Source organism: Eleginops maclovinus, chromosome 23 (genome assembly GCF_036324505.1).
Source record: "Eleginops maclovinus isolate JMC-PN-2008 ecotype Puerto Natales chromosome 23, JC_Emac_rtc_rv5, whole genome shotgun sequence".
Lineage (NCBI taxonomy): Eukaryota > Metazoa > Chordata > Actinopteri > Perciformes > Eleginopidae > Eleginops > Eleginops maclovinus.
Genome location: NC_086371.1, coordinates 9,947,898 through 9,960,171, shown reverse-complemented (window position 1 = coordinate 9,960,171; position 12,274 = coordinate 9,947,898). Strand labels below are relative to the sequence as shown.

The 12,274-nt window shown below is 40.9% G+C and overlaps 1 protein-coding gene across 1 annotated transcript; it reads left to right on the top strand.

Moving 5' to 3' along the window:
• Positions 1-2,815: 2,815 nt before the first annotated feature.
• On the top strand, positions 2,816-12,159 carry xkrx (XK related X-linked). Its single transcript, XM_063877102.1, has 3 exons — positions 2,816-3,724; positions 9,194-9,450; positions 10,438-12,159. Exons 1-3 carry the CDS (start codon positions 3,378-3,380, stop codon positions 11,301-11,303), a joined length of 1,470 nt encoding a protein of 489 aa, XP_063733172.1. The 5' UTR covers positions 2,816-3,377; the 3' UTR covers positions 11,304-12,159.
• Positions 12,160-12,274: the final 115 nt, after the last annotated feature.

The following is a 12,274-nucleotide window of genomic DNA, read 5'->3' as shown; positions in this document are numbered from 1 at the left end:
AACTGAGATGAATTGCTGCTGCTGAATGACATTCTGTTCCAAACTAAAAGCAAACATACATAGATTAGAGTGGCAACCTTTTCACAAACCAATCCCCGCGCCTTGGATGTTTTAATTCTTGTGTATTGAGGAAAATCAAAACAAGATGGTAATTAGTTTACAGAGTAGAGCTTCTGCAGATATAAGGAAATCATAAATGTTAAGTGGGAGCCCTCAGAAACTTGTCGCAATGGTTTGTGTGCAGACCTTATCTCATTATGTCATTCACCAACGTCCAATCAGGTTCTGCCCCCCCGCTGCTGAGTAGACTCATCCCAGACTCTCACCAGAGCCCTGCGTCAGCTGATAAACACACACACACACACACACACACACACACACACACACACACACACACACACACACACACACACACACACGCACACACACACACACACAGGCGTGCAAAGCAGAGCAAAAAAAGCAGCAGCTGAAGACCACACCCACATACAGCCCGTGTTCACCACATAGCAAACATGTTTGAAAATCCACCAAATGCTGATGTTGCAATCTTGGTTAGAGCTTCTGTTATAATACATTTCAAAAAAAGATTCACAGAAATATGTCAGCCAACACCACACAACCAGTAATTAACATTTATACTTGATTTATGAAATCTGTACAACATATTGTGTGAACAGCATGTTGTGGTTTTACTGATGTTTCTGTCCTCACAAACAGACAGCTGTCGTAAAAAAGCTTGGTTCATAACCCCTGTGAAATGGAGTATTACGTTTTAAATAGTTATATTTATATATTTATATTTACACTTTTGCACAGATAAAACATACAAGATACAACCTTATTGTATAGTGGTCTTTACAGGGGCTGGCAGGTGTATTTTGTTACATTTTAACACATGGTGGTATATTGTCATCTAACTTTCGTTAGTTATATTTCCTAAAATGTTGAACTATACTTTCCTTTTTAACATCATAATGTCAAGGAAATAAGTAAAGGAGAATAGGAGGATCTCACTTCACTTACAATAGGCTACGTAATGTATGCCATGGAGGAGCAATCCGACGTTGGTCTAGCTTCTCGCTTTAAATGTTGATGCCATAAGGAATTTTAGGAAAGCATTATCTCCTTTTGTTTTGGTAAAGGATTTTCTGGTGCACCTTATACTGTAGCACTTTTTCTTATCATCTAAAGATTTCAACCAGCTGTTACCATGGCTTTATACTTTCAGGTAATTTCTCTCCTTTAGGAATCTTGCTCTGCAAAAATACTATCTGAATGCAGCTGAAGACTCCTGTAAAGAATTTGAAACATAGACAAGCTGACCTGACCTGATTGGCTGGCTCTGCACATGCTTGGTGCTTAGAAATGTCTCTACAGCACACAGCCTCTGCAGTCTGAAGTCACTGACCCAAAGCACAGCTTCATCAAACACATGCATTAGTAATGCCTTTCTTAGGTTGTGTCGACCACTGACTTAGATGAGATGTGGTTAGACGGGGAGAGGTCAGCATGTTTCGGTTGAGCTATGTTGAAACTGTACCCAAGCTCATAATTAAAACCAACACAACAACATATTTTGTGTTTTCGTATTACGAGGGAAGTGTAAGCAAAATAACATCTGACATACTGGAAGTGAATGTAAAAATTAAACAAAAAGCGTTTACGTAAGGTTGCAGCTCATGTTGACATCAAGCTAAGCAACACATGATAGTTTTGCAATGGGAATGTGGGGGTTTGACTACAGTTGGTTTTCACAACAAAACATGAAACTGCTTTTGTTCAGGGTCACAAATGTTTTTGTTGTCTAATGAGCATGTGGCCCTATCTGATTGTAATATAATGAGGAAATGTCTGTGTGATAAGCAAATGAGAAGATGGAATGAATTTTTAATTGTTGATTCAGTGTGTGTGTGTGTGTGTGTGTGTGTGTGTGTGTGTGTGTGTGTGTGTGTGTGTGTGTGTGTGTGTGTGTGTGTGTGTGTGTGTGTGTGTGTGTGTTCTGCACTTGTTTGTTGGGCTGCTTCCCCTCACAGGCTTGCAGGCCACCATAACAAGGCCAAGTCCTCCCTACTTGTGGAAACTAAAAATGGAAACACAGAGAAACTGATCTCTCATTACTCGCCCTCTACAGCGCTTCCTTTTGAAAAGGACAAATACTGTAATAAAACTACAGTGCATGTGCTTACAGTATCAGTGGCATTTAGCTTGGCAAAAGTACTCTAGGGAAAGGGAAATGTAAAATAAATTGCTCTTTGTGGGCAACTTTGTTACCAAGTAATCTATACATTTAATAGGTTGCATTTATGTATTGTAGATGTTTGTTCATTGCTTGTAATATGCACTAATTGTAACTGACACCCTGCACTTTTTTTATAAATTGCATTTCATTGTCATGTGAGCTTTTCACCTCCCATTTTTTCTTTTTGTATGGCGTGGTTCATCCAAAATACCCTGGATAATGAAATTGACAATTAGCAATAAACAGAAGAATATAAATCACACTACATGTAATATCAATTCTAAAATATATAATTGACTTTCTATATATCAGAATACACAAACGTTATTAAACCGTTGTAACCCGGTTTGAGGGAATAAAAAAAATATAAATCACCTTTCTAAAAAAGAAAGAAGACCTTTGTATTTACAAAACTGTTTACCAACAGTTACCAAACTGTTTGTGTCAGAGTGTGAATATATTTGTTTCTTGGCGCACATGTATTTCGTTGAATTGGATTTTATCTTATTTGATTTGTAATCTCTTTTACTTTGAAGGCAGCAGTCCGTCATTTCCGGTATCGCCCTCTGAGTTTCTGGCTGACTCCACGCAGCGGTTGTATTGACATAGTCAAGAAATTGTAGCAGCCTGCAGCCGCACAAATAAACCGACAGGGAGAAACACAGCCCGGCATTCATACACTGCAGCTGGAGGTGTTTTTAACCTACCATAAACTCTGAGGAACTGATGACTACCGAGTTTGGACGCTAATCGGCTGGCTGACTTTTAGTAGATGTCCTGGATGACAAGGCTGAACTGAACTTTCCCGATCCTGCACAAACACACACGGTGCAACAAAAGCGCTGAAATCACTACGGGCGGTAAGGTGGTTTCCTGTGGATCAAACAGGGTGGTAACGCCACGTCTGACGATCAAACGAGACAATAAAACAAACGATTTTTGTGGGAGTGCAGTGGAGAGGTGCAGCACATCCGAGTTGTGGAGTTACACACAATGTGAACCCAGCGATGATCAACTTTGTGGAAAGTTGGGAGAGACGGCGCATCAAGGGAATTATTTACAAAAAGTGATGTTTTTTTTAGCTTACAGTAGTATCTAAATCGTCTCCCGCTTACTGGTGGATAAAGTGGATAACATGTGCGAAGTGGCCATGGAGGATCAGGATAGGGAGATCTCCGACATGGAGAGCTCCATGGTAGCGCAGAGTGAAGTCATGCTGGTGGTCAATCACAGCCGGATCAAGCCTCCCTTTAGCGTGCTGCTGGCCACCGTCCTCTACTGTGCGGAGTTCATCACGGCCGCCGTGCTCTGCAGCAGTTACCAAAAGAATGAAGATGTCATCTGGTTGGGCTTCACTCTCACCTTCATGCTGCTTCCCGCTGTGCTCATCCAGCTGGCATTGACGTTCATCCACAGAGACCTGGGCCGGGACAGGCCTCTTGTCCTGTTCCTGCACCTGCTGCTGCTCGGCCCTCTCATCAGGTAGGTGGGGGTCATGAGATGTTGGTATGTTGAAATGTGAATATGCTGTTGAATTTATGAACTAAAATCACTAGTTATCAGAGGTGGAAGAAGCACTCCTATGAAGTACTTAAGTAACAGTAGAAATACCACATTGTAGGAATACTCTGTTACATGTAAAAGTACTGCCATCTAAAAGTACAAAAGTAATAGCATCAAACTATAATTAAAGTGTCAAGTACACATTATGTAGATTGGCCCGTTTTTTAAATATATAATATGTTCTAATTCTAATTATGCATTAATGTGTTACCACAGCTGGTGAAGGTGGAGCTAATGTATTTGTATACTGCAAGGTAGCTGGTGGATTTACTCCAATAATCCAAATCTGCAAAGTAACTAAAGGTATAAAATAAATGTAGTCAAGTAAAAGCCCTTCTGAAATGTAATGGGGTAGAAGTATGAAGTGGCAAAACATTGAAATACTTAAGTAAGTAAGTGCAATTATCTCAAAATTGTCAGTGATGGAGTACATATACCTAGTTACTTAGCACCACTGGGTAGGTGAGGGTCATGGGGTGGTAGGGGTATGTTAAAGAAAGAATCACTACAAATCATGAAACTTTGTATTAGTCCTGTGTCTTTGTGGTGTTTACAGATTTTTCCATTTGCAGTGAAGTACACTTAATGGGATGCAAATTGACAATCTCTATTGAGTGCATAAAAGCACTCTAATGATCTTTGAGAGCTGACATGATGGTTGCAGTTGTTTATCATTATGAATCAGAGTTGTTTTCATCAATAAAGGATGCTGACTAGAACTGAAATGATTTATCGATTACTAATGTGAAAATTCAAAAATCAATTACGGTAATAGTTTCTGTCATCATTCAAGATATACCAGTGAAGAACAGCAGACTAGTCTCAAATTCATGCCTCTAAAATGACAGGATTTGCTATACTTTTCTTAATCATATATTATCCTAAACAATATTTTGGGGTTTGAGACAATTGGTTGAACAAAACAAAACATTTAAAGATGTCCAGCATCAACTCTACTTTGTTATGACGGGCCTTTTTCCTAGACTGAAAATCAACTATAAAGTCAATTATTGGTTGCAGCCCTGACTGACTTATTAAATCATTTGGTCAGTTCAGACTTAACCAGTCAAATTACATTGTTAATAGACTGTTGCAGTATCATGGATTCTGCACTGAATGAGATCCACAGATTAAGCTCTAACTTAATCACACTCCAGATGGCCAGCCCCTTCAGTATGAACAACAGGAAGGACGACTGAACATGACAACCTCCCACAACCTCCTCTTTGAGCTTCTTTAATTTGAATCATGTGCACTATAGACTCTAAAGCTTGTTCGTAATAGGACTCTGCAGAGCTGGCACCCGCCCTAGTGAAACATTGCTCACATTCATTTACTGTATGTGGCTTGGTTGTGTGACCTCATCTCAGGGTAACGCCCCCCAGGCGCCTTCGTTGCTGCAGACCAGTGATCAGGCCTGGCTAGCTCACAGGGAGAGAGGGACTGATGTTGTAAATATATAGCTCAATTTACTCTTGAAAGCAGAAGATACGTAATGTCTTAAAAGTTTCTCTTTCTGTGAGGGAGGTGATTCAGTCTGCACTCCGGTGTACGTTTTTTCAGCTGAGAGACCTGTTAGGTGAACCGTGAATCATGCAGGGGCGTGTAGGCGGTGACTTAAGCTAGTTGAAATTAAAATATACACATATTAACACTCTCTTTCTTCCCTCTGGACTTTGATTTGATCAGTGAGCTGTTAAGGTGTTGGTCTGCATTTACAGTATACTAACAGTTAAAAATAGGGCGTGCTATATTTTACAGGGCAGGAAAATCAACTAAGCAAATGTTCATCCAACAGGAAGAACACTTTGCTATAGAAAGTGTTACTAAAAGGCTTATAAATAGCTTGAATTGAAGCTCGGATTTCCGTGCACCCTAAAATATAATAAGCCAGACAGTTTACAGATATAAGAGAGAAGATGTATATAAAACGATGTATAAATAAACATCAAAGAGATCTGCAGAAAGAAGTTAAACCCTTTCCAATGCCGTTCAGGAGACAGGAAATGATGTTATCTACAATGCTGGGCTGCATGTTTAGTGTAGAGTATCAACACAGATAGTATTTTGCCCAGTGGTGATAAATGCCATTTGAGCTAATAGTGCTTCACAAGTCAGGATAATATAACGCAGAGTATCTATCACGAGAACCAACCTTTTTTTAACAATGCTAAGAGCAGATTTGCAGTTCCCACAAATAACTGGACCAAGGTCAGGCTCAGGGCTATAATTACTTAACACACTGGAGATAAAGCCAATCATGCCATTGCAGGAGAACAATAGACCACCTGCAGCTCTGTAGTCTGTTTAAATCTGGAGTGAGTCAACACTTCTCAACCCCATTTGAGGCTATATTAGCTTAGTGTGGGTAATGTAGGCACCCGGTTTTTCACAAGGAATACAAATATGTGAAATAAAATGGACCATATCTCTAGTTCTGCTGCCTTGATTTGATCAAAACAGGGCAAAGACTCATGCTAAAACTATTAAGGCACAGTCAAAGCTTTGAGCTGACATCAACATGCTCACAATGACAATGCTAACATGGTAATGGATAGCAAAAACCATGTTTAAGTATGCCGTAGGCTCAATTTCTGTTGTGTTTTCTCCTTTAAAGATAGATGGTGACTTAACAGACCTTTATTCAAATGAATATGTCCTGATGTCATTCATTTTGCTGGTATTTGCTCATAACCCAAGGTATTGCACAAATAATACATTTAACCTGTTAATGGTGCAAAAAAATGTGTTATTATATTTAAATATATCTGTTCGGATCATCTTACCCGCCAGACAACACTGTTATACATATCTGCTAGCATAGCAAAGTATCCATGAGTGTCCAGCTGGAAAAAGAAAGCTGCTAAAAACCAAAGTCAGCTGGTATCTGTTGGCTACGCACACTTTTTATGATCCTGTAAACGTCTCTCCTCTACCTAAGAATGCTTTGCCCATACCGGTTTTTTGAAACGACTACAAACATGAATCAGCTTTTAATACCTGCTGCATCTCTAGTGTCTGCTTCATGAACTGTTTTTGTAGATGTAATCGGTTACATTGTGACGTCTGATGCTTTAATGTGGCTTTTGGACAAAATAACAAGTTACAATGCTTGCTTTTACGGGACATTTTATTCTGCTCTCTTCAGCTGTTTTATTTTCAATGCTTTTTATTTCCCTTGCTCTGCTGCTGTAAACAAATCACCTCTGCTCCCCCTCGGCTCAGATGGGAAGTTTCCTGTGTGACTCAGGGATGGACTCATTTGCTAATCTTGTGGCCACAGTCAGACATGTGGTGTTGTCAAAAGCAGAATTTCAAGTCACAATTTCTTACACATGACTTCATAAGAAACCTTCATGAGAGCCTTGTTTTAGTTGCTGTGGAAGCCACCAGAAGATAATGTGACACTGAGTCAATATTGGCAACTTCAAATAGGTCAGGTTATTTTCAACTTGTCTTGACTTGCCAGCATTCTTGCTCCTAAAGCTGGGACACAAAATCATATAGTTAAAATGTCAAGCTGTACCAGTCCAGACTTGCAAAGTCTCTTGTTGTGTATCTGTTTGTGTTTCGAAAACGCTCCAAAGTCTGGCTTGTTAGCATGAACCTGATGAGCCTGATGAGATAATCCCATGTGACCAAATCAAGAGGATTTTGCTAGAGAGATGTTGATAGAATTTCCTGACCGCTTGTCCCTCTTTGCTTACGCTGTATTTCCACATCATACTGCCACACCGCACGGACATATTGTGTGTTTAGACTACAGATACAGAGCAGTAGCCTTTATGTTTCCCTTTTATAAATCCATAAGTTTCTGCCTCGGATGTCACTATATTGATTCTTTTAGCTAATGCAGTCATCAGCTCTGCTCATTCTTTTCCCCTCCCCTAAGTGAAATTCAGGCTGCCTCTCAGTCTGAATCCTAAGTGCTGGCTGGCTCGAGCTCAGTACCCTCACAAAGAGTTGTGACATTGTGCTGTCAGATTTCCAGGGAAATTATGTCGATAAATCCGGTTTTGTGACTTTGCTGTTTCCCTATTGTAGACGACGTACAGTACAGCTGATGTCAGGGAGTTAATAAAGTGAGTGTGCTGGTTTTGAAATGAGAGCATGCTTCAAAATAACAACAATGGTTTTGCCTGCCATCCTCTAACTCATGGGTCAAGCACAGTTCAGGGGCGAGTGTGGAAGCTTGGCACTGAGCCGCATTTGCAATGTAACTATAGAGTACAGTTTCCCTACAAACAGCAGCTGTAGCAACATGCCCGACTGCTGACTCGGGAGTGTCTGCTGCACAGCAACACAGTTGAACCACAGTTATGTGGGATTCAAGTCTTATGTCCAAAGTTGGAGTAAAAGATAACATTCCAGCACAGTGATGTTAGACTTGGTGCAGCAGTGGGAATCCTCAGAGGGAGATGTGTCCATCAGTGTACTAGTAAAAAAAAAATGGCAGGGTGTTCCTAAAGCCTGGATTCATTGTCTGTATACCGAAAAAATAAAGTGCAAAATGTTATGACAATATTGGTTCATTATGTATTGACCATATTTCCAATCAGGCTGAAACTGCCATACAATGTTCATATTACTGACAAAACATATCCAGAATTGTCATGCTGAAAAAAATTCAGCTGTTACACTTCAGCTGTTTTTTAATGAGCTTGAACATTTGGTTCTGATGTTATTAATCATTAACATTTGTCGAAGATTCAAATGGTTTCTCTGGTAGTAGAAAACGTGTTTCCCCTCATGAATGCAATTGAATTGCCCCACAGAAAGCATTTACCTTTCAAATGTTAAGAGGACCGCACCCAGGGACTTTCAGTTGATCCATTCACTAGGCCTCTGGAAACTCTTTCTCCTGGCTGCCCTCTGCTGGAGTCTCAGTGTTGTGCTTTAGTTTATTTAGCTGTGACTATTTACAAAAATAGGTTTGTTTATGGTGGATCACTCACAAGATAACAGTTCTGAGATCAGTGTATTATGTGAACACTATCTCATTTTTAATTCCTAGACTGATTTGAGACTACGGTTGTCCAAAGGGCATGAGTACGCACTTTTTAGTAAAATTACCTACATTTACGTTTATTTATTTGGGCTGGTTGACTATTAAATACATGAGTTGTGATTAGGGTAATCTTTTTGATGAAAGATATTATTTGCCAAGCTTGAAAGAGAAAGCAGAAAAGACCAAGCTGTGAAAAATTCCTGCAATTATGTAATTGAAATGACTGTTTTTTTGTTGGTGTGTTACATTTTCATTACATATTCAAACTGTCATGTTGTGTTCAAATGTTGATGTTGAAACAGAAATCATCGTAACACTGCACTGCCCTCTGTTGGTTTAAAAATATCCCTCACTCAGTAACTCAATTATCTCACCCTCAGGTGTTTCGAGGCTCTGGTGGTTTATTTCAAGTCGGGGGAAAGGGAGGAGCCTTACGTCACCATCTCCAGGAAGATTAACCTGGAAAAGGGACAGATCCCCATGGAGTGGGAAATCGGCCAATCGGAGCGCAACCTGGCTACTCACAGAAATGCCTTCAAACGCACCGCAGTCATCCAGGCTTTCCTGGGCTCAGCACCTCAACTGACCCTGCAGCTGTATGCCAGCATCCAGGAGAAGTACTACCTCCCGGCGAGAGGTAAGGATGATTGAGAGGATCATGCGTTGGTTCCACAAGTTATGAGTAGCTTAAACAACCGAATTTGACATCATGCAAGCCCCTAAAAATGACACAACTGTTGTATTATTTCAGATAACTCCCCAAGAAATTAAATCTGTACACATGGAATGAAAAAGTTACTTCTGTTTTTTCAGTGCAGTTGGTAAGGGTAGAATATTTAAAATGACTTCACATGATTTAGTAAATCCTTTCTTTTGTGAATGTCCCACATTAAAAAGTTAATGTGTAAGGAAGGAGGTGTTTTGTTTATTGAAGACTATTCAGATATACAATGTAGCGATAAGGTCACATGGAAACATTTAAAACTGTCCAAGAGCTTACAGTCCTGCTATCAGCTCTGGAATTCTTTATTTACAGTCTGGGCAGAGCAGGGCTTAGAGCTTTGTGTGAACTTGTAGGAATAATCTTTTTCTTTGTCACAATCATAGATTAGTGTGTGAGCATTCTTGCATTTGCTTATGATCAGTTAACACACAGAATCTGAGGCTGACCGGAGGGACATAAGTTTGGCAGATATTCAGTGTAATATAATCTATCAGACATATTCAAAGTTGGCCTGAGGATGGTGCTAGATTAAAGGGTATGGAACATCAAATTCAACCTTCATCATCCTTAATTTGATAGTAAAACATTCAACGGTTGAATAAATAATTCAGTGTTTGCTAAGGAGGTGAACATACATCTTTACCATACGAGTGCTTGAATGAACTAGCTTTGAACATTAGTTTCTTTGCCTATGTTTAAATTTCATTATTTTAGGAATAGATCATACATTTGATATTAAATGAATTTATATATATAAAGTTTCTATGAATTATGATAGCTTTATGGTTCTTGAAAAGCTGGGACTCCCGTGCACTCGAGACTTTAAATACAAAACATTTTTAACGGCGCAGTGATTTGATGCTGCTGATAATAATGTATTCAATTTGTTTGTTTTCTCAGTGACTCTGATGATCATCACGCTGATCTCTATCACATACGGGGCTCTCGTTTGCATCGTCCTGGCCATCCAGATCAGATATGACGACTACAAGGTGCGGTTGCGGCCCTTTGCCTACCTGTGCATGATCTTGTGGAGGGGGCTGGAGATCGCCACCCGGATCACCTCTCTGGTCCTCTTCAGCACGGCGCTCACACACTGGGTGATCCTCGTTGGCATGGGAAACCTGCTCTTCTTCTTCTTTGTCCCCTGGGTTGAGTTCTGGGCCAGGAAGGGCTCGCTGGCAAAGGACGTTGAGAAAAACTTTTCTAAGCTGGGCACCACGGTGGTGCTGTCTATGTTCACGCTGCTCTACGCCTGCATCAACATCTTCTGCTGGTCGGCGGTGCAGCTGGACCTCGCACATCGAGAGCTCATCGAGAGAAAGCAGCGCTGGGACCGCCTGGCCATGTTCTACTGCGGACGCTTTGTGGAGAACTTCGTCCTCATCACACTCTGGTACTTCTACAAGTCGGACTTCTACGAGTATGTGTGTGCGCCCCTACTGGCCGTCCAGCTGCTGATCTGCTACAGCCTGGCCGTTCTCTTCATGCTGCTCTTCTATCAGTTTGGCCACCCGTGCAAAAGCCTCTTCAAGTACAACGTGCACGACTGCCTGCACTGCGTCTGCTTGCGTACAGGCCGAAGGGGAGCGAGGGGTCAGCGAGGGAAGCTGCCGCCCTCGTACTCGACGGCTGCCACCATGGTGCTGGTGCCGGAGGAGCCCCTGCAGCTGCTGGACCCCCAAACCTCACAACCCCTCGACCTGACCAGTCAGCTGGGGGAGCAAGAGACAGCTATCGTTGACGACATGCTGCAAGCAGCCTGAGAAGGGCTTTGTGGGGAAATGAATGAACACGTTATTTTATGTGGATTCCCCTCAGCGGAAGGCTGCACCGCTGCACAGGTCCTGGAGTACTTTTAACACAAAAAACAGAATGATTTTTGAGTTCACGGGGTCATTAAATCTTTTCACTTTAAGTGCACAAAAACTTAACTAGTTCAGGATTGTGAGGTGGATTAAGGTTAACTGCTGTTGTCTTTATCAAGGGTCATTACTTACACTTGGGGAACAGTGAGGCCTCATTACACCAAAGAATGTAGCATGTCCAGATATGCAGCGATGCACAAAGGCCGCCTTGAGAGAGCAGCAGTGTACAGGAGTGAGCCAGGTGTGCTGGAAATGTGCCAAGAGTGTCCAAAAGACGGACCGGGACACCCCCAGTTTACTTCCTCAGGGCTTTCACTCCATGAACGCCGCCCTTTGCACACATTTGCATCTGCACTAAAAATACTTTTACCAAAAAAGCAGCTGGGGGGCAAGCAAAAGGTCAGAAGAAGAACATATCTTCCTCATACCCTACTGCATAAGCCTGCTCTGTTGAATGCCCATAGGTGTTTACTTTTAGAGAAAACATGTTTTAGCTTCATGAAAATATTTTAAAAGTTGGTGAAATATATATGTAGTTAAAAAACACCTAAAAAACCTAATTGAATGTAAAACGCCTTTTTTTCAAAGTCAACTTTGAAGATGCATTCACCAGACTTACACTGAATTAACTACTTTATGCAAGTGCTTTCACAATTTGCTTCTTTTTTTAAGCTATGTCTTGTTTGTTTGTTCGGTACCTTGACTACTATTGTTTTACTTGAAACTTAAAATAAAATAACCTGTTGTCCACTCATTCATTCTTGTTCTTGACTTTATTCATGACTTCTCACTCTGTCACAAACACATTAAAACTAATTGTTTCCAATAAAGCTTGTTGCGTCAGTGTCCAGCAGAGTAACATTTCCTCA